Source organism: Procambarus clarkii, chromosome 40 (assembly GCF_040958095.1).
Source record: "Procambarus clarkii isolate CNS0578487 chromosome 40, FALCON_Pclarkii_2.0, whole genome shotgun sequence".
NCBI lineage: Eukaryota > Metazoa > Arthropoda > Malacostraca > Decapoda > Cambaridae > Procambarus > Procambarus clarkii.
In genome coordinates, this window is record NC_091189.1 from 14,417,148 (window position 1) to 14,445,010 (window position 27,863).

The 27,863-nt window shown below is 46.1% G+C and overlaps 1 protein-coding gene across 4 annotated transcripts in view; it reads left to right on the plus strand.

Moving 5' to 3' along the window:
- LOC123757926 (cyclin-dependent kinase-like 4) overlaps window positions 1-27,863 on the plus strand; it is a 146,386-nt gene that overhangs the window by 71,558 nt on the left and 46,965 nt on the right. The window contains exon 1 of one of the 4 annotated variants that reach the window (XM_069338731.1): window positions 1,892-2,004. The exons of the other annotated variants lie outside the window; for them this stretch is intronic. Within the exon in view, the coding sequence (XP_069194832.1) occupies window positions 1,943-2,004 (62 nt within the window). The 5' untranslated portion in view covers window positions 1,892-1,942. Of the gene's footprint in view, window positions 1-1,891; window positions 2,005-27,863 lie in introns of those variants that run through there. 4 annotated transcript variants of the gene reach the window in all.

The window sequence follows — 27,863 nt, forward strand, 5'->3', positions numbered from 1 at the left end:
ATATATATATATATATATATATATATATATATATATATATATATATATATATACGTATATGTGAGTCTTGCCATACCTGCTTGGTTACAGGATTCAGATAATGGCAAGAAATTATTTATTGTTTAATTCTCATCGTTATTGATTTGTATTTAATCAGATGATGTACATTGTTCCCGCTTAGCGGACTCCGTTTTCTGTGATGCGCGTTGCTGGATGTGTTGTGGGTGGGAGAGGTGTGTTGTGGGTGGGAGAGGTGTGTTGTGGGTGGGAGGGGTGTGTTGTGGGTGGGTGTGTTGTGGGTGGGTGTGTTGTGGGTAGGAGGGGTGTGTTGTGGGTGGGTGTGTTGTGGGTGGGAGAGGTGTGTTGTGGGTGGGAGGGGTGTGTTGTGGGTGGGTGTGTTGTGGGTGGGAGAGGTGTGTTGTGGGTGGGAGAGGTGTGTTGTGGGTGGGAGGGGTGTGTTGTGGGTGGGAGAGGTGTGTTGTGGGTGGGAGAGGTATGTTGTGGGTGGGAGGGGTGTGTTGTGGGTGGGAGGGGTGTGTTGTGGGTGGAAGGTGTGTTGTGGGTAGGAGGGGTGTGTTGTGGGTGGGAGGGGTGTGTTGTGGGTGGGAGGGGTGTGTTGTGGGTGGAAGGTGTGTTGTGGGTAGGAGGGGTGTGTTGTGGGTGGGAGAGGTGTGTTGTGGGTGGGAGGGGTGTGTTGTGGGTGGGAGAGGTGTGTTGTGGGTGGGAAGTGTGTGTTGTGGGTGGGAGGGGTGTGTTGTGGGTGGAAGGTGTGTTGTGGGTAGGAGGGGTGTGTTGTGGGTGGGAGTGTTGTGGGTGGGAGTGTTGTGGGTGGGAGGGGTGTGTTGTGGGTTGGAGAGTTGTGGGTGGGAGGGGTGTGTTGTGGGTTGGAGTGTTGTGGGTGGGAGGGGTGTGTTGTGGGTGGGTGTGTTGTGGGTGGGAGAGGTGTGTTGTGGGTGGGAGGGGTGTGTTGTGGGTAGGAGGGGTGTGTTGTGGGTGGGTGTGTTGTGGGTGGGAGAGGTGTGTTGTGGGTGGGAGGGGTGTGTTGTGGGTGGGTGTGTTGTGGGTGGGAGAGGTGTGTTGTGGGTGGGAGAGGTGTGTTGTGGGTGGGAGGGGTGTGTTGTGGGTGGGAGAGGTGTGTTGTGGGTGGGAGAGGTGTGTTGTGGGTGGGAGGGGTGTGTTGTGGGTGGGAGGGGTGTGTTGTGGGTGGAAGGTGTGTTGTGGGTAGGAGGGGGTGTGTTGTGGGTGGGAGGGGTGTGTTGTGGGTGGGAGGGGTGTGTTGTGGGTGGAAGGTGTGTTGTGGGTAGGAGGGGTGTGTTGTGGGTGGGAGAGGTGTGTTGTGGGTGGGAGGGGTGTGTTGTGGGTGGGAGAGGTGTGTTGTGGGTGGGAAGTGTGTGTTGTGGGTGGGAGGGGTGTGTTGTGGGTGGAAGGTGTGTTGTGGGTAGGAGGGGTGTGTTGTGGGTGGGAGTGTTGTGGGTGGGAGTGTTGTGGGTGGGAGTGTTGTGGGTGGGAGTGTTGTGGGTGGGAGGGGTGTGTTGTGGGTTGGAGAGTTGTGGGTGGGAGGGGTGTGTTGTGGGTTGGAGTGTTGTGGGTGGGAGGGGTGTGTTGTGGGTGGGAGTGTTGTGGGTGGGAGGGGTGTGTTGTGGATGGGTGGGAGTGTTGTGGGTGGGAGGGGTGTGTTGTGGGTGGGTGGGAGTGTTGTGGGTGGGAGGGGTGTGTTGTGGGTGGGTGGGAGTGTTGTGGGTGGGAGGGGTGTGTTGTGGGTGGGTGGGAGTGTTGTGGGTGGGAGGGGTGTGTAGTAGAGTGAGTGTGAGGGGGAGCCCCATGCGGTGGGGGTTGCCAGGGGTCCCTGGAGGAGGGTGGAGGTGGGAGAGAGAGACAGTCGGCGTCTAGCGTGTGTAGGGAGCGTACCCTCGTGTGTGGGCCACCATGGACCTTCTCTCTCATGGTTAAACAATCACCAAATATGTTCAGCTCCGACACTAGTTCTACTCTCAGACCTCAATGGCAAGTTCTACCTCTAGATTTTGATCTTACTAATTGTTATAACTTCCACCATTGTTGTTCCTTGCCTCCTTTATTATGTGTTGCAACTGTTGGCTCTTGTGTTTAGTGTGTGTAAACATGCACAGAGTTGGGCTAGAGTCGCTCAGTACACACATATATGTGGCTACTGAATGTTTCTCAGTGTGCCTCATGCATGCTTATCCTGGTGTATTAATGGGGATGGCTTTGTATGATTTCTGTATGAGAGGCAGTTGAATAGTGACGTGTGGCTCAGTCCACTTTTATAATGAATTGTGTACAATCCTGAAATATTAAACAAATATTACTAAGTAATCTATATCTATAGAAGCGAATGTTTGTCGGAGACTGGAGGCCAGACCTCACCCAACTTTCACACATGAAACATGGAGGGTAGGGGAGTGTCATAGGCCAGTTGGAGTTGGCCCCCGTGCCACATATAAGCATCTATCCCACCCCCCCTTCCTTCTTGAGATTTCCTTGAATTTAAATTTGAAAAGAGGTTGTTTAGCATAATTATGTAGCACGTAGTGCTTCGAAATATTAAATTTTACAAGGGAGAGATAGTGGAAGAGACATGGAAGAATATGGGGAAAGTGAGAGGTGAGAGAGGGGGGGGGGAGAGGCGAGAGAGGGAGAGGTGAGAAGGGGGAAGACGTGAGATAGATCACATTGGAAGAGAGGGTTGAGAGCAAAGAAGAGGGAAGGAGAAGAGTGAGATAGAGAGAGAGGGGGAGGGGAGGAGATGGGAGATATGGTGTAGTGTGGGGAGAAGGGGAGATTGAGAGTGAGGGGAGAAGAGATGGAGAGGGGAAGAAAGGTTGGGAGAAAGGGGGGTGGAGATTAGGAGAGAGGAAGGACATGCGAGGAGATGTTGGGGAAGAGGGAGAAAAGTGGAGAGAGGAGAAGAGAGAGGAAAGGTGAGAGAGGGGGAAGAGGGTGAAGATTGGGAGTGTGGGTAGAAAAGAAAGGAGAGTAGATGAGAGGAGAAGATAGGGGAGATGTTGCAACACTGGATGCAACTGCTTTAGTTGCATCCTGTGTTGACAGCTGTTTCATTACCTCCTCTGCTGTCACCTCTATATCTGACAGTCTTTCGTCTAGGGTAATCTATTCGAACAATGGGAGCTGCTCAGGCTCGGTCGTGAACACTCCATGGAAACTGGCATTCAGTACCTCACAGATTTCCTTGTCACTTTCTGTACATGCCCCCTCTGTCTTCCTTAGTCTTGTCACTTGGTCGTTCACCGACATTTTTCTTCTTATATGACTGTGTAGTAATATAGGTCGCTTTTTCGCTTTGATCGCAATGTCGTTCTCATAATTTCTTTCAAATACTCTTCTTATTTTAACGTAATCGTTCCTACCTCTGTTACATCTAATCCTGTTGTCCTCTGTTCTTTGTCTTCTGTACTCCCTCCACTCCCTCCTGCTTCTCAATTTTTCTTCCTGACACTGTCTATTGAACCATGGGTTATTATATTCCTTCCTACGTTTTCCTTTCCTATTGTTATAAATCTCTATTCGGCCTCCTGGCATTTCCATATGACTTGGTTCATCATATCCTGGACTGTTTTTCTCTAATTTATTCCTCCCACTGCACTTCTCCCAGGTAGTCCCTTATCCTCCCGTAGTCCCCTTTCCTGTAGTCAACTCTCCTTTCCCAGATCTCTTGTCCCATGGTCACAACCTTAAGTTCCACCATGTAGTCAAAGACTAGGACACAATGGTCACTCGTACCTAGAGGTATTTCATGTTAAAAATTCTCGATGTTTTCTACGTTCTGGGTGAAAATCAGGTCTAATATGCTCGGTGTATCCCCCTCCTCTTTCCCTTGTGTCTTCCTTCACATGTTGTGTTATGAAATTCTTGTCTATAACGTCTACTAACTTTGCTCTCCATGTTTCTTCCCCTCCATGGGGATTCCTTGATTCCCAATTTATCTCTCTATGATTTAGGTCCACCATGACCAGCAGTTTCGCTCTCATTTTGTGAGCTAATGTTGCTGCCTTCTGCAGTTCATTTATACATGCCTTGTTGTTGTCATCATACTCCTGCCTGGGTCTTCTACTGTTTGGTGCGGGATTGTAGATTATCAAAATCACAATCTTCTTCCCATCTGCTGTCTGAGTTCCATTTATGGAGCGTGTGTGTGTGTGTGTGTGTGTGTGTGTGTGTGTGTGTGTGTGTGTGTGTGTGTATGTGTGTATGTGTGTATGTGTGTGTGTGTGTGTGTATGTGTGTATGTGTGTGTGTGTGTGTGTGTGTGTGTGTGTGTGTGTGTGTGTGTGTGTGTGTGTGTGTGTGTGTGTTAGTGTGTTAGTGTGTGTGTGTGTGTGTGTGTGTGTGTGTGTGTGTGTGTGTGTGTGTGTGTGTGTGTATGTGTGTATGTGTGTATGTGTGTGTGTGTATGTGTGTATGTGTGTATGTGTGTGTGTGTGTGTGTGTATGTGTGTATGTGTGTGTGTGTGTGTGTGTGTGTGTGTGTGTGTGTGTGTGTGTGTGTGTGTGTGTGTGTGTGTGTGTGTGTGTGTGTGTGTGTGTGTGTGTGTGTGTGTGTGTGTGTGTGTGTGTGTGTGTGTGTGTGTGTGTGTGTGTTAGTGTGTGTGTGTGTTTGTATGCGCGCGCGCGCGTATGTGTGCGCGTGGGGAAGGTTGTTGCAGCCGTTGCAGGCAGCTTCAGTCCTCCCATCAACACCTGAAGTATTAGTCACCTGTGGACAGGTGGTGTTACACCTGCGCAGACAAGCCTCCTGTTGTGGTTTGGCCACAGCGCCGGGTGGAGCGGGGGGCAACGGAAACGATGGAGGGAGGGAGTTATCAAGGGGAAAGCGCCAAGCCATAACGCCTATATATCACTGGGAAGGAGGTCAGGATAAGGATTTGGGATAGGACGAGGGGGGGGGGAGGAATGGTGCCCAAACACTTGGACGGTCGGGGATTGAACGCCGACCTGCATGAAGGGAGACCGTCGCTCTACCGTCCAGCCCAAGGCTTTTCCTGGCTTTTAAGTACTCTTCAATAGACTTTTTTTTAAGCATTGTAAAGGAAGTTGTAATCGTAGTCGTTTGTGATAGATTATTGTAGGGGCTGTGTTTGTACCATGGGGGGGGGGGGTTATAGTAGGGATTATTAACCTGAATTTACCTGGGGCCAAAATTTCAATAGTGGCCTCGACGGGGATAGGAAGCCAGCGGCTTGTCAAAGGTCCCACCACCTTCCCCAGTGTTCCAGACCAAACTGAGGGAGGAGGGGGGGAAGGGGGTTAGTACCGGGGCTCGTTTTATACAACCACTTAAAACATCTGTTCATCTGTTCATCTGTTCATCAACCTGTTCATTCATGAGGGTCCGGTAGTTCAGTTTGGTTCGTTCGCGACGCACAGTCGAGAATTCCGGGTTCGAATCCCCGGCGGGACAAAAATGTTTGGGCGCTTTTCCTATCACCTAATTCATCTGTTCACCTAGCAGTAAGTAGATACTAAGGAGTTAGTGAGCTTGTTGTGCGGGGCTGCATCCTGGGCGGGGTCAGTAATCTGACCTTGTGAGGGGGGGGGGGGCCTCGATATAAGACTAACGTGGGTGAATACACTCTGGCTTCCTGTCCCCCCGACACAATGCATTATTATAATTATTATCTTAAACATTGCGACTTTGTTTACATTGATTAAACAGTTAACAAACTTGGAAACTTAACAACCTAAGGTTGTTATTGTTATAAACAACCTTCAGGCCGTCCTGGTTATGACTGAAAATAACACTACACACACGACTCACAACCCGGCCTGGGGCTGTTCATTCCATCCTGCGTCCCACCCCCAAGACACATTCATCAATGTTAACATGTTTAGAATAGGAATTTTCACAAATATATATAAATATTATTTACTTATATATTGTGTATATTTGTATTTGAAATACGTGGGTGAAGGACCAGGAGTTACAGCCCCGCTCCTGTGCCAGATAAGTTCACGACGGGCTCACCATAGCCCGTGCTACTTGCAACTTTTTGTTCCAAAATGCTGAATCTAAAACAACAACAACAACATGCAGCCCGTCCTCCAAACAAAGAACCAAAAGTGATTCCATCCACCCGCCAAACCCCAGCTGTTTATGAATGAAAAACGGGTTACACACGACTATCACAACTGATGTCGTTCGAACACTTCCGGAACAAGTGCTTCACTGACGAATTTTGTTCGAACCACAACGCTGTAAATGCTTCACCCACGTACTACATATACAAATAATCGCCAACTGAACCTAAACACCTAACCTAACCTATGTCTATATATGCACAATATGCTAATATATTATCATATAAATTTATATTTGAGAAAATTCCCGTTTTGAATGAACAGCATGTTAACATTTATGAATGCATCTGTGGGGTCGACCGCTGGATGGAATGGACTTGAGTCAAGGACGGGTTGACAACGTGGGTGAAGGTGCGATTCGAACAGAGGTCGTCAGCGAAGCTCTGTTCGAGAAATTTTCGAACATGATCACTCGTGTATAAAGGGATTTTTTTTCACTCATTAACAGGCAGTTTAGCGACTGGATTAACGACCAATTGGCTCTTGTTGTTGAGGACGAGCTGGAGGTTATTTATAACAATAACAACACTGGGTTGTGGCGTTTCCAAGCTTGTTAACTGTTGATGAACAGGTTTCGTAGGTGATTGTGTTAGTGCCTCACGAATCCTCATCCCGGACGACCTTACATACCATGTTCCTACACAATATGACCTAAGGAACTGTTGTGGGTTGCATCCTGGTAAAGGTCAACAGTGGGCCTATAGGCACCTCTATACATAACATTAAGTTCGGCCTATAGGGGGCCCCTATAGGCCTAAGAATCACCCGGCCCCCGACAAGGGAACATATACGGGCTCCTGCAGACATTGGGGCAAGAGGCTTCGTATAAGTGTATAACATGTTGGCATTATAAGGACTAAATTCTTCAGTATGCGTCGCCACTGTCGACCTTAATGTCACGGGGTTGTTATGGTCTTGTATGTTTTAATCAGCAGGTCCTCCAAAAATGGGGAAGTAAATGTAACAGCACAAGTAAGTGCAATTATGTACTATTCATAGCAGTCAGGAATTGTACTTATTTTCACTTAGTGTTAAACCGTACTGTCAAATATATTTTCAATATTTGAGTTTACCTGAAAAGCTGAATAGAAAACCACGACCTCACCTAACCTTCTTAGTGTTTGAAGATAGGCATTTTATTGCTTCTTAATTACAATTAGTACTTAACCTATAGCTATATTGATATTAGTTTTATAAAACTAATAAAACAAAACGAAAATATATCACTAAATTGTAATGTAACTCAGGATATTTTCAAATTTTGTATAAAATCTCTATTGCTTAATAAAACTGAAAAAGAAATTCCTGATATTTAAAACTTGAGTTTAACGAATTAAACTTGAAAACTTCATCCTAAAATTCTGAGTGTCTTAACAGAAAACGAGGAGAATAAATGGGGAGGTAAATGTAACAGCCCCATAAGTGCAATTATGTACTATGTATGACAGTAAGGAAATGTACTTATTACACTTAGTATTAAATCGTACTGTCAATTCGGAGGATGGGTTGGTTTTAGTATATGTTGACTTTTAGAGGGAGGCGGGTGTTGAGACACACACATGTGTCCTGTGTTTATCGTGTGTGTGTGTCATGTGTTTATCGTGTGTGTGTCATGTGTCTATCGTGTGTGTGTCATGTGTCTATCGTGTGTGTGTCATGTGTCTATCGTGTGTGTCATGTGCGTGTTATGTGTCTAGCGTGTGCGTGTCCTTTGTCTATCTGTGTGAGTGTCATGTGCGTGGCGTGTGCCTGTCTTGCGCACGACAGTTATGCAGAAGCAGGTAACTAGAATTGGCAATTAGAGAGAGAGAACGGGATGAGCACTAAGACACGGGCAACACACGTACACACGCACGCACGCACGCAGAGAGTGCACGCACTCCTGCAAATGAGATGACAATTAACTTTGCGTGGCGCTAGGTGGAGTGCACCAACACTTTATGTAGGGCATACGTAAATCTGTGTATCTATGTATTTACGTATGTAGGTTAGCTTAGCATTTTAAAAGCACCGAATCACCTTCTGTGGTTGATTGTTCAATAAATCCCTGAAGTATATGTTTAACATATTTCTAACCCTGTCCATGGAGGACAGAAGAAAATGTGTATATGCTGGTTAGCATTATAAATGTATGGCCACGTCTGTGGCAGAAAATAATAATAATAATAAAAAAACACACTCACAAATGTATGTGTGTTTCAAATGTAGATATGATAGAGCCCAGTAGGCTCAGGAATCTTTGACGGTTGAGAGGCGGGACCAAAGAGCCAGAGCTCATCCCCCAGCAAGCACAACTAGGTGAGCACACACACACACACACACACTTGTGAACTTGTGTAAGGAATCGTTCAGGACCCTGTATACCACTTATGTCAGACCAATCCTGGAATATGCAGCTCCTGCCTGGAGTCCATACATAGTTAAACACAAGACAAAGTTAGAGAAGATTCAGCGGTATGCCACCAGACTTGTCCCGAAACTGAGAGGTATGAGCTACGAGGAACGGCTAAAGGAGCTGAATCTCACGTCCCTGGAAAACAGAAGAGAAAGGGGAGACATGATAACCACCCACAAAATTCTCCGGGGAATTGACAGGATGGACAAAGACAAACTCTTCAGCACGGGTGGGACACGAACAAGGGGACACAGGTGGAAACTTAGTATCCAGATGAGCCACAGAGACGTTAGAAAGAATTTTTCAGTGTCAGAGTAGTTAGTAAATGGAATGCACTAGGAAGTGATGTGGTGGAGGCTGACTCCATACACAGTTTCAAATGTAGATATGATAGAGCCCAGTAGGCTCAGGAATCTGTACACCAGTTGATTGACAGTTGAGAGGCGGGACCAAAGAGACAAAGCTCAACCCCCCGCAAGCACAAATAGGTGAGTACACACACACAAGCGCGCGCGCGCATACACACACACACACACACACACACAAACACACACACACACACACACACACACACACACACACACACACACACACACACACACACACACACACACACACACACACAGGGGTCACGCCAGACCTGTCCCCTGAAGCTCATATCAAGAGGATAACATCAGCAGCATATGCCAGGTTGGCTAACATAAGAACGGCCTTAAGAAACTTGTGTAAGGAATCTTTCAGAACATTATATACCACATATGTCAGACCAATCCTGGAGTATGCGGCTCCAGCATGGAGTCCATATCTAGTCAAGCATAAGACTAAACTGGAAAAGGTTCAAAGGTTTGCCACCAGACTAGTATCCGAGCTGAGAGGTATGAGCTTCGAGGAGAGACTACGGGAATTGAACCTCACTTCGTTGGAAGACAGAAGAGTTAGGGGGGACATGATCACCACATTCAAGATTCTCAAGGGAATCGACAGGGTTGATAAAGATAGGCTATTTAACACAAGGGGCACACGCACTAGGGGACACAGGTGGAAACTGAGTGCCCAAATGAGCCACAGAGATATTAGAAAGAACTTTTTTAGTGTGAGAGTGGTTGACAAATGGAATGCATTAGGAAGCAATGTGGTGGAGGCTGACTCCATACACAGTTTCAAGTGTAGATATGATAGAGCCCAATAGGCTCAGGAACCTGTACACCTGTTGATTGACGGTTGAGAGGCGGGACCAAAGAGCCCCGCAAGCACAACTAGGTGAGTACAACTAGGTGAGTACACACACTCAAACTCACACACTCACACACACACACACACACACACACACACACACACACACACACACACACACACACACACACACACACACACACACAATGTGTGTGTGTGTGTGTGTGCAATATTCACTAACATAGATGGAATTACAAATAAAGCAAATGAACTTGGAGAATGTGTACTAGAAGAAAACCCAGACATAATAGCACTCACAGAAACAAAGCTAACGAAAACCATAACAAATGCAGTGTCCCCACAGGACTACTGTGTTGAGAGGAAAGAGAGAGACGGAAGAGGTGGTGGTGGTGTAGCTTTGCTGGTAAGAACTGGCTGGAGTTTTGAGGAGATGGTTATTCATTACTGTGAATAACTGTGCTTGAGTTCAACTCAAGCAAATGCAAGGGAGTGAAACTAGGTGGAAGGAGTTGGAGGACAGAATTCAAAATACCAAATGAGAGATGAAATCCTTCATGAAACGGATAGAGATAAGGATATAGGGGTGGATGGCTAACATCAGAACAGACTTTATAAATTTGTGTATAGAATCATTGAGAACCTTGTATTCCAAATATGCCAGACCAGACCCGGAGTATGCGGCTCCAACGTAGAGCCAATATCTAGTCAAGCACAACACGAAGTTGGAGAAGGTTCAAAGGATACTACCAGACTTGTCCCGGATCTACAAAGTTTGAGATACAAGGAAAGGATACGTGAATTGAACCTCACATCGCTGGACGACAGAAGAATTAAGGGAGCATGATTACCACATACAAAATTTTAATGGGAATTGATTGGGTAGATAAAGACATACTATTTAACACGGGTGGTATTAGCACAAGTGGGGTTCCGGATGAAAACTAAGTACTTAAAAGAGCCTCTGAATCACCAGAAAGAATTGTTCAGTGTTAGAGTAGTTAATAAATGGAATGTACTGCGAAGTGTTGAGGTGGCCGACTTTCATACACGGTTTCAAATTAGATATAATAGTGGTTCCAATAGGCTCGGGAACCTGTATACCAGTTGATTGACATTTGAAGGACGGAACGTGAGAGTCTGATGCTCAACCCCCGCAATCACACTTAAGTGAGTACTCTACGAAGTGAGTAAGTGAGCACGTGCGCGCACACGCACGGGCACAAGACATCTCTGAGAGCCATGAGCGGGCACGTCTGACCCAAGCGTCCACTGGTGTGGGGTTGACTATAAGGTTAATGTAGTCACCAGGACCAGTCACCACCACCACCAGCCACTTACGAAACCCGTACATCACTGATCATGGCCTCATTGTTTACTAAACCATTTTCGATCTTGGAAACTCCTTCAGCAGCCATGGGGAGATGAAGTGTGGTGTCTGTGATAGTGTCACATGTAGTTCCTACAGGAACTGTTTACTTCTTGCAGAGAGGTAGCAATATTATCCATTTTCTTCCAGCCTATCATCTCGCATCCTTGGTCTCCATCTTGGTTTTATTGTAAAAACCTGAAGTCTTATGTTGAGTTCTTAACATCCTTTCTTATAGTTGTGTGTGAGAATTCCCCCCTTGTCTCTTCATCGTTATTGCATGGTCTCTCTCTCTCTCTCTCTCTCTCTCTCTCTCTCTCTCTCTCTCTCTCTCTCTCTCTTGTTGTTCTCTTGATGTGGCTATAGACCACCTTTGGTTGTGCCCTCAGCTTTCGTTGCAATGTTATTTTCATTGTCTCTCTGAATCTCTTCTGAGTCGGATGTATTCATTTCTGGTCCTCTGTAGTGTCTCTCTGTTTCTAGTTCTCTGTACTGTTCCATGATTTATTGGGGTTACCTTTCGCTTCCCTGCATTGTTATTGAAGCAGATGGTCATTTGACTTTTATTGACCTCCTCTGTTGTGAGTGATTTGGACAAAGGTGGTTAAGGACAGGTGTGGTTGAGGACATGTCGGGTGATGTCAGGTGTGGTTGTGGACAGGTGTGTGCGGCTGCCTGGGGTGTGTTGGCCACCGAAGTCATCAATAATGTAGCCAGTATACGCTATAGGGTCCCAGTAGCACAGTACAGTGAACCCCACATCAACGGGACCAGTTGTGTTGCCACGTGGCTATATGGCGCCCTCTCACACACTCCAAGCCTCGTCGCTCTGTTTACCTGCTTCACAACCACTACAAGTATTGTTACACCTGGCTTGTAACTGCTTGTCTGTTCCATGATGCTTGTAACCGCTTGTCTGTTCCATGATGCTTGTAACTGCTTCTCTGTTCCATGATGCTTGTAACTGCTTCTCTGTTCCATGATGCTTGTAACCGCTTCTCTGTTCCATGATGCTTGTAACTGCTTCTCTGTTCCATGATGCTTGTAACCGCTTCTCTGTTCCATGATGCTTGTAACTGCTTCTCTGTTCCATGATGCTTGTAACCGCTTCTCTGTTCCATGATGCTTGTAACTGCTTCTCTGTTCCATGATGCTTGTAACCGCTTGTCTGTTCCATGATGCTTGTAACCGCTTGTCTGTTCCATGATGCTTGTAACCGCTTGTCTGTTCCATGATGCTTGTAACCGCTTGTCTGTTCCATGATGCTTGTAACCGCTTGTCTGTTCCATGATGCTTGTAACCGCTTCTCTGTTCCATGATGCTTGTAACTGCTTCTCTGTTCCATAATGCTTGTAACCGCTTCTCTTTTCCATAATGCTTGTAACCGCTTGTCATTTACATGATGTTGGTAACCGCTCGTCTGACAAACGCACAGTCGAGGGATCGATAACAGCGTTGAGTGTGTGGAGGTCGGTGGAGGTGTCTGCGGTGGAACAACCCCGTATCCACCACACAAAGAGGCAGATCTTGTGGAATTTGTACAGTCGTCCAGTTCTTTGTTCACGTCTGACCAGAGAGTTCTACATGAACTCTTATGTACAGAAGGCCGGCGTATAGGTGAGGGGGAGATATGTGGTTTTGCGTTGTGTGGGCCGCTTTCCACCACACAACACAAAACTTGTGTTGTCCCATTCCAGGTCTTGCCTGGAATGGGTCATGCGGTGTGTGTGTTGTGGTGCATGGGACACGCGGTGTGTGTGTGTGTTGTGGTGCATGGGACACGCGGTGTGTGTGTGTGTTGTGGTGCATGGGACACGCGGTGTGTGTGTGTGTTGTGGTGCATGGGACACGTGGTGTGAGTGTTGTGGTGCATGGGACACGTGGTGTGAGTGTTGTGGTGCATGGGACACGTGGTGTGTGTGTTGTGGTGCATGGGACACGTGGTGTGAGTGTTGTGGTGCATGGGACACGTGGTGTGAGTGTCGTGGTGCTGCGGTGGTCTGACACGGTTTCCCTCTGACTTACAAGGTCAGTTTGTCAGCTGCTAATATCGAGTGTATTTCTGCTTATCCTGATCATTTAGGTTATTGCTGTAACGTATCGGAGAATTAAAAGGGAAAAAATTAAGAATGGAGAAATAAGCTCATGGGGTGAAAGGGGTAGGGAAAGGTGAAAGGGCTGGTTACCAGGAAGAGTGGTCAGGGGGAAAGGGAAAGTTTAGAATGAGAGGGAGAGAATGAGATCACGAAGGAAAGTAGAAGAATAGAAAGTAAGAGTAGAAGTATAGTAGAGAGATGGAAATAGAAAGAGTAGAAAGTAGAGTTTTGGTACCACCATTCATTCAAGTTAGTTAACTATAAGACAAGGAATGAAACTTGTCTGCACAACAATATTATCTGAGGTTATCATGTATCAACTGTAAGCATGTACTCGTTTAACCAAGAATCTTTGTAATAATCTTAAGCCAGTAAAGTTCAGAGTGCTCTCCACTCTAGCTTTCAAAATCCAAGATCTAGGGCTCAGAATTAAAGACAATTTACAAAAAATAATTAATCAGTTATATATTTTCTATTATGGGAATTCACCCATTTCACTTAAGAACATAAGAATAAAGGCAACTGCAGAGGGCCTATTGGCACATACGAGGCAGCTCCTATTTATAACCACCCAATCCCACTCATATACATGTCCAACTTGTACCCTATGTGACGTTATTTTGAGGCCCTTCTCTTTTCCCTGTTCATTTCACCAATTTGTTTTCCCCACAAACACATACTTTTAATACCTCCTTTCTCCATATCAATTCCCATACCACTGTCTACTAACAGTTTAAACCCAAACAAACCCCTCCAACCACAGGTTCCAACGAGTTGGCAACAACAACAACCCCAGCCCTGGATAGATGCACCCCATCCCGAGCATACATGTCATTCCTTCCATAGAAGTGTTCCCAGTTATCAATGAATGATATTGCATTTGATTTGCAGTCAAGTCGGCAAATGATACCAAGTGCTCTCGACAACCATTCATTTCCAACTCTCTTTCTTGGACGAATGCCACATATGATCAGGATTCCTCCCTTACTCCTAACTAATTCTATGACTATCTTAAACCTCTGTATCAGTGCCTCACTCCTAACTCGTCCAACATCATTTCCCCCGGCACTGATACAAATAATGAGTTTGGTCCTATTTCCAGCAATAATATCATTCATGTTGTTAACAAGGGACCCCACCATCACGTTATGCGGCAATTGGTTACACAAATCAACAACCCTGTTACCGAACCAGTATTTACCCAGGTCTTTCCTAAATCTAGACTTATGCAATTTATACCCATTGTTTCGTGTTCTGTACACGAAACAGAAGTGTCTCCATCTATATCCTGTTGTTCCACTGTTCTTCTTTAAGAACATTGCTTTTTTACTTGGTCAATTTTCCTTTGAATCTTGTTTATCATCGTGTCTGCTCTACTCCTTCCTTCCTCCGGCGTCGTGAGGTCTAGTTCTCCCGATCTTTCTTCCCCAGTACCATTTGTTCAGTAACAAGCCCTTTTGCATATTTTGGGATCTTTTAAAGATTGAATTTGTTATTATTTAGGAGAGACTTCCATGCCGTGACGGTATACTCAAGAATGGATGTTACCTAGGATGTATATACAGCTCTCGTCAGACTCCTTTGTCTAAGTTCCTGAAGAATGTCCGGACGTTTGTCAGTTCAGTACAACCTGCTCTCCTGACTCTGCTGATGGGTGCCTCTGGTGTTACGTCTGAGTTGTGTGTTCTCCCAAATCTTTGTCATTTTCAGAAGTAGGAAGTTGCCTTCCCCTCATCCTGGACTGTATTTGAGTCTTCTTGCTCTAAATTCTTCCCTCGTCATCTTAAATATGACTGGATTTTAATTCCAGTAGCAATTTCCTAGACCATTTCTGGAGGTTGTTTAGATTATCTTCTAATATATTGCAATCTTCCTCAGTTCTGAAGTTTCTGAATGTTCTGAAAGTTCTGAAATTTCTGAAAGTCCTCCTTCACCTGATACACCAGTCTGTTATTCTTGTTTGCATATGAGTTGCTGGTGAGGAACAGTGTCAGAAGCTTTCTGGCAATCAAGCAAAATCAAGTATCCTCCCCCCCCCTCCTCCCTCCCTCTCACCCCCTCAGGGGAAACTTGTTAGTGATCTCGGTGTGTAGTTCAGCTCTTTATATATAGACTCAACGTTTGCCATTTTCCAAATTTCCGCCAATTTCCCTATGTTTAGTAAAATATTTCAGACTCTAGCAAGGGATCGATAGAGTGCTCCAGCTGCCTCTTTTAGAATGCATGATAAGACCTTCCCAGGGCCGGTGGTTGTCATCACATCCGGCTCCTCTAATTGTTTCTTTACGTCCTCTGGTGCCATTTTTATTTCAGTCTTCTGTATACTCGCCTATTTATATCCACCTATTTGGTTGTCTAATTCAATGATTCTTATCTTATTCTTCTATCATATTTACTTTGGAAAATATGAATGCAGTTCGCTTCCGTAACCTGCTCATTTAGTTCATTTCCAATTCCACTTACTAAAAGGAAACTTACTAACATCTCTATGACATCTGATTATCATGTTTCCATCCATGTCCTCTTGTTCTATTGTTATTAATTCTGAACATCTCTTTTTTTCCCACTCTTAATCCCGTAAGTATTTTGTAAGTCTCTATCAGGTCTCCTCTTTTTCTCTAGGAACGTCAGGTCTAGTTCATTCCTCACAATTCCGTAACGAGCCTGGTTTCAGAGCTGTGAAGCTTTCATTTTCAGTTTTCTTGTGTGTTTTTATATGAGGGTTCCATGATGGGTCGGTATACTCTAGATAGAGCTGGTCTCACCTGTGCGGTGAACAGTGATCTAAATGTTTCCTTGTTTAGGCTCCTGAACGATGTTCTGACGTTGGTTATTGTAAAGCATACTGCCCATGTTATCATACTTATTTGTGTCTCCAGACTTGGAAGCACCTAGACTTGGTTGGTCCATTTCTCAGACCAACTCTGCGGCTTGTTTAATTAATCTTAGAGTATCTTACAATGTCCATCTGTCTCAACTCTTCTCATCAACTTTGTATCAACTGCAAACATCGACAAATACGATTGAACTCCTGTGGTTAGGTCATTAACATAAATGAGAAGTATGGGTCCCAGCACAGATCCCTCAGGTACTCTGCTTGTTTCTCAGTCTAAACCAATCCCACTTCTGGCCCCCTTTCTCCCTCTCCCCCTCCCGTCGCTTTGACTCTGACTCCTGTCTGTTAGGTACTCCCTTACCTATGTCCATGCTCTGCTACTTATTCCTCCCTGCCTCTGAAGTCCGAGCAGTAGTCTCTTGTGACGAACTGTGTCAAAGGCTGTTTGGCAGTCCAGAAATACACAATTTGCTCAACCTTATCTGTTTCGTTCTTATTATTACTGTGTCACAGAACTACCGGTAGGTGCGTGTGTGCGTGTGTAATTGTCTAGTCTGGTGTATACGCTGCCCCCACCCCCCATTGTTCCCCCCCCCACACCTTCGTCCATGGCGCCCCCCGCCCCCTTTCCACCCCCCCCTCACCCCAAGGTTGGTAAGGACACACGCACCATCATCGATCTTTCTACAGTGTCATTATTCACAACATCTTATGCTCACACCCCCACAATCCTCACTATCATGTCCTCACTATCTTGTCCTCACAATCACGTCCTCACTATCACGTCCTCACTATCATATCCTCACCACCATGTCCTCACCATCATGTCCTCACCATCAGGTCCTCACCACCATATCCTCACCATCATATCCTCACCATCATGTCCTCACCATCATATCCTCACCATCATGTCCTCACCATCATGTCCTCACCATCATGTCCTCACCATCATGTCCTCACCATCATGTCCTCACCATCATGTCCTCACCATCATGTCCTCACCATCATGTCCTCACCAGCATGTCCCGATGACGAAATATATATCCAATAATATATTTGAAATCAAATTCATCATTACTTTTTAAAACAAAACAAAAATCGAAAATCAACCAATATATATAATTCAGAAAAGGAAGATAGCAAAGATATAATTTTTGGTATGAAGAGGACGGTCGGAGACTGGGTTAGGGAAGCAAGAATTAATGTAAATATAAACTGAAATGACAAGGCTTGCGCCGTTGTTGCTCTGAGTGCTCGCCAGGTAGTGTGGCTCAAGGTGGCCCCCCCCACTCACCTGACCACCCCCCCCAGGTGTACTCACCTAGCTGTGCTTGCGGGGGTTGAACTCTGGCTCTTTGGTCCCGCCTCTCAGCTTTTTTTTCACACACACACACACACACACACACACACACACACACACACACACACACACACACACACACACACACACACACACACACACACATAGGGAATTGACAGGGTTGATAAAGACAGGCTGTTTAACACAAGGGGCACACGCACTAGGGGACACAGGTGGAAACTGAGTGCCCAAATGAGCCACAGAGATATTAGAAAGAACTTTTTAGTGTCAGAGTAGTTGACAAATGGAATGCATTAGGAAGTGATGTGGTGGAGGCTGACTCCATACACAGTTTCAAGTGTAGATATGATAGAGCCCAATAGGCTCAGGAACCTGTACACCTGTTGATTGACAGTTGAGAGGCGGGACCAAAGAGCCAGAGCTCAACCCCCGCAAGCACAACTAGGTGAGTACAACTAGGTGAGTACACACACACATCCCCAAGAAGTGGCCTGTAGCAGCTGTCTAACTACCAGGTACCTATTTACTGCTAGGTGAACAGATGCATCAGGATGAAAGAAACTCTGCCCATTTATTTGTGCCTTGGCCGGGAATCGAACCCGTGCCCTTAGGACTACGACCCCCCGGGCGCTGTCCCTTCAGCCGCGAGGCCCCTGTGTGTGTGTACTCGCCTATTTGTGCCTGCAGGATCGAACTCTAGCTGTTGGACCCAGCTTTTCTAGCCGTTGGTTGTATAATACAATGACTCCTGGCCTATTGCCCTATCATACTTGCTTTTAAAGTTATGAATGGAGTTAGTCTCTACAACCTGTTCCTTTAGGTCATTCCATATACTCACTACCTTCACGCTAAAGGAAAACTTTCTAACATCTCTATGACACATCTGAGTCTCAAGCTTCCATCCGTGTTCCCTTGTTCTGTGGATATTCATTGTAAACAATTCCTCTGTTTCCACCTTGTCAATCCAGCTAAGTATTTTATACGTCTGTATCATGTCCCCCTTCTCCCTCCTCTTGTCTAACGTCGTCAGGTTTAATTCCTTCAGTCCCTCTTCGTACCTCATCCCTCATAACTCTGGGACGAGCCTCGTTACAAACTTCTGCACGTTTTCGAGCTTCCTTATGTGTTTTTTTAAGATTGGGGCTCCACGATAGGGCAGCGTACTCTAAGACTGGTCTCACATAGGCGGTACACAGTGATCTAAAAGCCTCCTTATTCAAGTTACTGAAGGATGTTCTGACTTTTGCCAGAGTAGAGTATGCGGCTGACGTTATTCTATTTATATGAGCCTTTGGAGTTAGGTTCGGTGTTATATCCACTCCCAGATCCCTTTCTTGAGTCGATATTGGGAGGTAGTTTCCCTTCATGGTATATTGGCCTTTCGGTCTCCTGGCTCCTGATCCCATTTCCATCACCTTTCACTTGTTAGTGTTGAGCTCTACACCCACTTCTCGGACCAGCTCTACAACCTTGTAACGTACGATTATGTTACGTTGTTGGGTAGATTAGATACACAGTGTTTAGTGAGTTTCATATTTATTTACTAGTCTTGATTACAGTAGTCGGTTGGTGGCATTGTCGTGGACGTTCAGACGGAGCTTGGAGCAGAGCAGAGAGCTGAGTGAGGCCGGAGTCGCAGAGCTCTATGCGGGAGAGCCTGGCGGCTCGATGGGGAATTGTGAGTGTCTGATCTCGGGAAGCGAGAGCGTTGTCGCTCGATGTGGTCGTAGTCTGCTGTCTGTGTCTAAGCTGTAGCGTCTTGAGTCGGTTAGAACTGTACACACCGAGTGTTACATTCTTGAGGTTGAAAAGGTGAGGTAAATCCAAAGCGTCTGTACTGTAGTTATATGACTCACTGTGGAAATTGTACTCTGTTATTCGTTATTCGCTTGCTTATATTCGGTGAGTACACCTCAGCTTCCTCCAACCAGGCTGGAAAGAATGATACCTGTAAATAGGGATAGGATTATACCTTGTGTTGTTAGTGCTAATTAGTTATGCCATTAAGATAATGAGAGACTGTAGTGAGTATATTGTTTGTACTCGCTACAATCTGTTCAAGTCATTCTTGAGAATCTTACAATCCTCATCTGTCTCAATGCTCATTAGTTTTACATTATCTGCAAACATTGATATATAAGACTCAACTCCCGCAGTCAAGTCGTTTATATAAATGAAGAATAGTATGGGACCCAAGACTGATCCTTGAGGCGCCCCGCTTGTTACTCTACGCCAGTCTGACTCCTCGCCCCTCACAGTCACTCTGACACCTGTTTGTTAGGTAATTACTTACCCATGATAGTGCGTTTCCGTCTACTCCCGCCTGCCTCTTAAGTTTGCATAGTAACCTCCTGTGTACTGTATAAAAGGCTTTTTTGGCAGTCCAGAAATATGCTGGACGTCTTGCCTTATTTTCGTTACTTTATTATAAAACTCCAGGAAGGTCTCTACAGCCATGTTGTTTTTAACTTTCAAACCTAATTCTTTCTAGGTGTGCAACTAGGCTTAACCTTATTATTCTTTTAAGTACTTTGCAAGGGATGCTTGTGAGTGACCCTAGTCTATACTTAAGGGCCTCTTCTCTATCTCCTTTCTTGTAGATTGGTACCACATTAGCCTTCTTCCAGCAGCTGGGCAATACCCCCCTTGTAAGGGACTCATTATAGCTTAGCGCTAGGAGGTATGCTGAGGGCCTGCGATGCATCTTTTAACAGCCATGGTGATACTCTATGAGGCCCAGTAGCTTTAGTTACATCTAGTAATGTTAGTTGTATTCTTACTTCCTCCGCTGTTACCTCAATATCTAGAAGTTTCCCTCCAGGGACTGCTTCCTCATCTTGCTCCGGGAACTGTTCATGTTCAGTAGTGGCCCAGCTCCACGGAAACTGGCCTCCTCTTTTTCTTAACCCGGTCACTTAGTCAGTCACTCTCATTTTCCTTCTTATATGATTATGTGGGAGTTTAGGTTATATCTTTCCTTTGAAGGCAATATCATTTTGATAGTTTCTTTCTGTCAATCTTCATATGTTGATGTAGTGTTTCCTGTTGCATCTAACCCCGTTTACCTCTGTCCTTTACCTTCTGTATTTCCTCCACTCCCCTCCTGCTGTTTTAACTTTGCTGCCTGACACTGTCTATTGAACTACGGGTTATTATATGTTCTACTTTATCCCTTAATGGTGTGTGCTCGCCTAGTTGTACTCACTTAGTTGTGCTTGCGGAGGTTGAGTTCTGGCTCTTTGGTCCCGCCTCTCAACTGTCAATCAACTGGTGTACAGATTCCTAAGCCTACTGGGCTCTATCATATCTATATTTGAAACTGTGTATGGAGTCAGCCTCCACCACATCACTGCCTAATGCATTCCATTTACTAACTACTCTGACACTGAAAAAACGTCCCCTGTGGCTCATTTGGGTATTCATTCTCCACCTGTGTCCCCTTGTTCGCGTACCACCCGTGTTAAACAATTTTTCCTTATCTACCCTGACAATCTCTACTCTGAGATTTTTGTACGTAGTGATCATGTCTCCCCTTACTCTTCGGTCTTCCAGTGTCATGAAGTGCATTTCACGCAGCCTTTCCTCGTAACTCATGCCTCTTAGTTCTGGCACTAGTATAGTGGCATACTTCTGAACTTTTTCCAGCTTCGTTTTGTGCTTGACAAGGTACGGGCTCCATGCTGGGGCCGCATACTCCAGATTTGGTCTTACATATGTGGTATACAAGATTCTGAATGATTCCTTACACAGGTTCCTGAAGGCTGTTCTGATGTTAGCCAGCCTCGCATATGCCGCAGACGTTATTCTTTTTATGTGGGCTTCAGGAGTCAGGTTTGGCGTGATAACAACTCCTAGATCTTTCTCTCTGTCCGGTTCATCTTATCTTGAGATGATTTCGGGGCTTTTTTTTTTAGTGTCCTCGCGGCCCGGTCCTTGACCAGGCCTCCACCCCCAGGAAGCAGCCCGTGACAGCTGGCTAACACCCAGGTAACTATTTTACTGCTAGGTAACAGGGTCATAGGGTGAAAGAAACTCTGCCCATTGTTTCTCGCCGGCGCCTGGGATCGAACCCAGGACCACAGGATCACAAGTCCAGCGTGCTGTCCGCTCGGCCGACCGGCTCCCTTCTTGAAGACCGGCTCATTACTTCATGAAGTAATTCATCTCCCATTCTGAATCCTGTGTCTGGCCTCCTGTTTCCACAGCCTATTTTCATTACTTTACATTTACTCGGGTTGAACTTTACTATCCATTTGTTGGACCATTCATTCAGTCTGTCTAGGTCATCTTGTAGCCTCATACTATTTTTATCTGTTTTAATTCTCCTCATAATTTTTGCATCATCAGCAAACAATGAGAGGAACGGTCCTATATTCTCTGGGAGATAATTTACATATATCAGAAAAAGTATAGGTCCAAGGACTGAACCCTGCGGGACTCCACTTGTAACGTCTCGCCAATCTGAGACCTCACCCCTCACAGTGACTCGCTGTCTTCTATTGATTAGGTACCCAAGTTTCAACCCAAATCAGGCCTCAAGTTTCGTACCAGACGCTAAGAAAAATATTCCCGCTTTCCCTAAAATTAAAAAGACGACGTTAATTATACCCATCAGTTAGTTTTTGTGTCGTTAATCACATAAAGGTTATCTGGAGAGCTCAACTGCTTAATGATGCCCCCCAAACAGCCTAGTTACGGCTGACATACGAGGTCATTATAGACGAAGATCATTACCAAGACTCACGGACAGGAAAGCGATTGGGGGTATAAGTCAATGGTTGATAATATGACCTCAGAGGTCAGTCAGTCGGGGCGTTGACCTCAGGTCAGTCAGTCATGGCGTTGACCGCAGAGGTCAGTCTGTCATGGCGTTGACCGCAGAGGTCAGTCTGTCATGGCGTTGACCGCAGAGGTCAGTCAGTCATGGCGTTGACCGCAGAGGTCAGTCAGTCATGGCGTTGACCGCAGAGGTCAGTCAGTCATGGCGTTGACCGCAGAGGTCAGTCAGTCATGGCGTTGACCGCAGAGGTCAGTCAGTCATGGCGTTGACCGCAGAGGTCAGTCAGTCATGGCGTTGACCGCAGAGGTCAGTCAGTCATGGCGTTGACCGCAGAGGTCAGTCAGTCATGGCGTTGACCGCAGAGGTCAGTCAGTCATGGCGTTGATCGCAGAGGTCAGTCAGTCATGGCGTTGACCGCAGAGGTCAGTCAGTCATGGCGTTGACCGCAGAGGTCAGTCAGTCATGGCGTTGACCGCAGAGGTCAGTCAGTCATGGCGTTGACCGCAGAGGTCAGTCAGTCATGGCGTTGACCGCAGAGGTCAGTCAGTCATGGCGTTGACCGCAGAGGTCAGTCAGTCATGGCGTTGACCGCAGAGGTCAGTCAGTCATGGCGTTGACCGCAGAGGTCAGTCAGTCATGGCGTTGACCGCAGAGGTCAGTCAGTCATGGCGTTGACCGCAGAGGTCAGTCAGTCATGGCGTTGACCGCAGAGGTCAGTCAGTCATGGCGTTGACCGCAGAGGTCAGTCAGTCATGGCGTTGACCGCAGAGGTCAGTCAGTCATGGCGTTGACCGCAGAGGTCAGTCAGTCATGGCGTTGACCGCAGAGGTCAGTCAGTCAAGGCGTTGACAGTTAATGGGTCAACCCAGGGCAAGTTTCACCACAAATGATTTAAATAATAACAACAGAAAAACGATGGAAAATGAATAATAAAGAATGAAGGAACACAGAACTACCATTCAAATACACAACGTAACTGTCCCTATTTTCCGCTTGTTACTTGTAATGAAGTTGTTACATCTTGTTATAACGTTTTTATGACGTATTAGAACGTTGTTACAACTAGCTATATTGGTTGTTGCAACTTGTTAGGTGTTAAAATTATTTGGAACGTTGTAGCAACGTCGTAGTTTCGGCGTGTTTTTGGCGGGTACAGAGCCCAGTCCCATCTGGTTTGATTCATCCCGTTGGAGAGACTAGCCGAGATACGGAACCAAACCTACAAGTTAGAATGAATATTCGTGTTGTTGTGGAACCAATAATCTAGAGTTTAAGGCACAAAAAGAAACTATAATTAAATCAGTAACTGCATATTTACTAATTATGCAACGGTGTTTAATTATTGTTGAGTGACAGGACCATGACTGTGGGCCAGAGACGTCGTGTGCTGCGGGGACTGACCACACTCCGGCCTCTCCTGCCTCAGTAATTAGTCAGATTCATTTATTCTGTGTGTGAATTCATCACGTTTTTGTCAGTCAGTCGTTTTGTGCTATTGTCTGTGTGGGTTGTCTTTCACACACACACACCTAAATTATTGGGATCGTCTCAAAGCTCTCCAAATGTACTCTCTAGAAAGGAGACGAGAGAGATACCAAATAATATACACATGGAAAATACTGGAGGGTCAGGTCCCAAATCTACACAGTAAAATAACAACGTACTGGAGTGAACGATATGGAAGAAAATGCAAGATTGAACCAGTGAAGAGCAGAGGTGCCATAGGCACAATCAGAGAGCACTGTATAAACATCAGAGGTCCGCGGTTGTTCAACGTCCTCCCAGCGAGCATAAGAAATATTGCCGGAACAACCGTGGACATCTTCAAGAGAAAACTGGACGGTTTTCTAAGAGAAGTTCCGGATCAGCCGGGCTGTGGTGGGTACGTGGCCCTGCGGGCCGCTCCAAGCAACAGCCTGGTGGACCAAACTCTCACAAGTCGAGCCTGGCCTCGGGCCGGGCTTGGGGAGTAGAAGAACTCCCAGAACCCCATCAACCAGGTATCAACCAGGTATCACACACACACACACACACACACACACACACACACACACACACACACACACACACACACACACACACACACACACACACACACACACACACACACACAGAGAGGGTCGTCGGTGGCTGAGTGGATAGCACGCTGGGCACGTAATCCTGTGGCCCGGATTCGATTCCCGGCGCCAGCGAGAAACAATGGGCAGAGTTTCTTTCACCCTGATGCCCCTGTTACCTAGCAGGTAAAGGTACCTTGTAGTTAGACAGCTGTTACGGAGCTGCTTCCTGGGTGTGTGTGTGAAAAAAAAAAATTGTTAGTTAGTATTTAGTATGAGTTGATTGATTGAGAGTTAAGAGGCGGGCCGAAAGAGCAGAGTTCAACCCCGCAATTAAGCACAACTTGGTGAATACAAGTAGGTGAATACACACATGCTGCCCCCAGCATAGAACCCTAATGTAAAGTAACACAAAACAAAATTAGATAACGTCCACAAACATTCATCAAGACTCGTTCCTGAGCTAAGGGGACTGAGCTATGAATAAAGAATGAGGGAGCTGGACCTCTCTACACTGGAGAAAAAAAAGACATAAGGCAGACATGATAACGACGTACGAGATGCTAAAGGGGATTGACAAAGTAGACATTGACGAAATCGTAAAACGTGAGGACATAATTACAAACTTAAAATACAGATGAGACACAGGAATGTCAGAAGAAACTTTTTCAGCGTAAGAGCAACACATTCAATTTCGACCTCCATGAAGAAGAGCAATTGTTCGACCCTGCAACTCTCTCTCTCTCTCTCTCTCTCTCTCTCTCTCTCTCTCTCTCTCTCTCTCTCTCTCTCTCTCTCTCTCTCTCTCTCTCTCTCTCTCTCTCTCTCTCTCTCTCTCTCTCTCTCTCTCTCTCTCCTCCTCCAACTCCAGAATGTTTACAATCACACGCTCTAGTTGGCTTGAATACGCATTCACTAGTAGACCTACATACGGACACAAGCCTCTATATACGCAGTGACTGAGCATCTCATGCTAGAATAAGTATAGTGACTCCATGACCCTTGGCACCGAGACTGTGGAAGCCGTTGCGTCTTGACCCCAGGTGAAAGGTCACTCATTTAAAGACCAGAGGAGTTAGATGGCAAGAAGGTGGTGGTGGGGTCAGGTACAAGGAAACACTTGTAATTAGCCGGCCATGCATGACGTTATGTTAATCCTGGCTCGACTGTGGATGGTTCTAGCTTCCTGACACGATGGTGTGGAGGGTAGGTGGCTGCTTCAACCCACCTGGTCCTGTGAGGTGGTTCACCTGACTCTTGTGGTACCTGGATCTTGTGGTACCTGGCTCTTGTGGTTCACCTGGCTCTTGTGGTACCTGGCTCTTGTGGTACCTGGCTCTTGTGGTTCACCTGGCTCTTGTGAGGTGGTTCACCTGGCTCTTGTGAAGGGGCTGAGCAGACTTGTATGTGTGTGAGTGTGCGTGTGCATGTGTGTGTGTGTGCACGTGTGCGCGTGCATGTGTGTGCGTGTGCATGTGTGTGTGCGCTCACCCCCTACAGGTGTGTGTGGGTCACTATAGGAGCCGTGAAGGAGAATATAAGCGATCAATACCTCCCTGACGGAGGCCCGGCCGGAGATCTCACCACCCCCTCGGCCCCCTACCTGACTCCTCCTATTAACCTGGCGACGGAGGTGCGTGTGTAACCATCATGCAACTTGCACAGCTCGCCATGCAACGCCACACTGCAGGCTGTTGCAAGATAACATCAGAAGGTTGTAGCATGATGCCTTCTGTTGAAGTTGTGATCCAGCATGACTTTATCTGTTGTGGCAGACCGTTTTCTGTTGCTACAAGTTGCTCTCCTATCATGCCCCTCCCCCCCCATTCACACACACACACACACCACACACACACACACACACACACACACACACACACACACACACACACACACACACACACACACACACACACACACACACACACACAGGAAATCATGCCAAACAAACCTGGAATTCTATCATAAAGTAACAAGAATAAGGCAGGACAGAGAAGGATGGGAAGACTGCATATTTCTGGACTGCTAAAAAAGCCTTTGATACAATACCACACAGGAGACTGCTATTCAAACTTGAGAGGCAGACGGGAGAGAGAGTGGAAAGGCCTCTAGCATGGGTAAGGAACTACCTAACAGGAAGGAGCCAGAGAATTTAAGTACGTACGAGTGTAAATACATACGAGTGTAAGTACATACGAGTGTAAGTACATTCGAGTGTAAGTATGTATAAAAGTAAGTACGTATAAATGTATGTATGAATATAAGTACGTATGAATGTAAGTATGTATAAATGTAAGTAAGTATGAATGTAAGTACATATAAATGTAAGTACGTATGAATGTAAGTACATATGAATGCAAGTACGTAGGAATGCAAGTACGTATGAATGTAAGTATGTATAAATGTAAGTACGTATGAATGTAAGTACATATGAATGTAAGTACGTATGAATGTAAGTACATATGAATGTAAGTACATATGAATGTAAGTACATATGAATGTAAGTACGTATAAATGTAAGTACGTATAACTGTAAGTACGTAAGAATGTAAGTTCGAACGAATGTAAGTACATACGAGTGTAAGTGTGCGAGTGTAAGTACGTACGTGTAGGTACGTAGAAGCATTAAGCCCGTAAGAGCGTCTCCCCCCCCCCACCGCCACCACCAATTACACGCAAGCTACGCAACAGTTGACCTTGCCCACGGGGGTCAGGGCTGCGTAACCCTGTGTATTACCGCACCCTCTTCCCCCCGGTCTTTGTCCACCTCTCAAAGTGGTCAGGTAAAGAATACAATATTTAGGTCATGACCAGAGCAAGCGAGTGAGTGTGTGGGCAAGCGAGTGAGTGTGTGGGCAAGAGAGTGAGTGTGTGGGCAAGAGAGTGAGTGTGTGGGCAAGCGAGTGAGTGTGTGGGCAAGCGAGTGTGTGTGGGCAAGCGAGTGAGTGTGTGGGCAAGAGAGTGAGTGTGTGGGCAAGCGAGTGAGTGTGTGGGCAAGCCAGTGAGTGTGTGGGCAAGCGAGTGCAGCCCGTCCTCATAAAGAAAGGCTCAAAGTCCATTCCATGCACCCGCCAAACCCCCTGTTTATGAATGAAAAACGGTTTACACACAACCCGTCCTCGACTCAAGTCCATTCCATCCAGCGGTCGACCCCACAGACGCATTCATAAATGTTAACATGCTGTTCATTCAAAACGGGAATTTTCTCAAACATAAATTAATATAATATACTAGCATAATGTGCATATATAGACATAGGTTAGGTTGGCGAGTCAATGTCTGTAGGATCTTCGAAGAGGACCTGAACAGGTTGTATAGATGGTCAGAGAAATGACTACTAGAGTTCAACACGATCAAATGTCAAGTTATGGAAATGGGATTACGTGACAGGAGACCAAAGGAACTGTACACACTGTAGGTAAACTATTTACCTGTGACGATTCACAGGTGACACTAACCACAGGTGACACCAGCCACAGGTGACACCAGCCACAGGTGACACCAGCCACAGGTGACACTAACCACAGGTGACACCAGCCACAGGTGACACCAGCCACAGGTGACACCAGCCACAGGTGACACCAGCCACAGGTGACACCAGCCACAGGTGACACTAACCACAGGTGACACCAGCCACAGGTGACACCAGCCACAGGTGACACCAGCCACAGGTGACACCAGCCACAGGTGACACCAGCCAC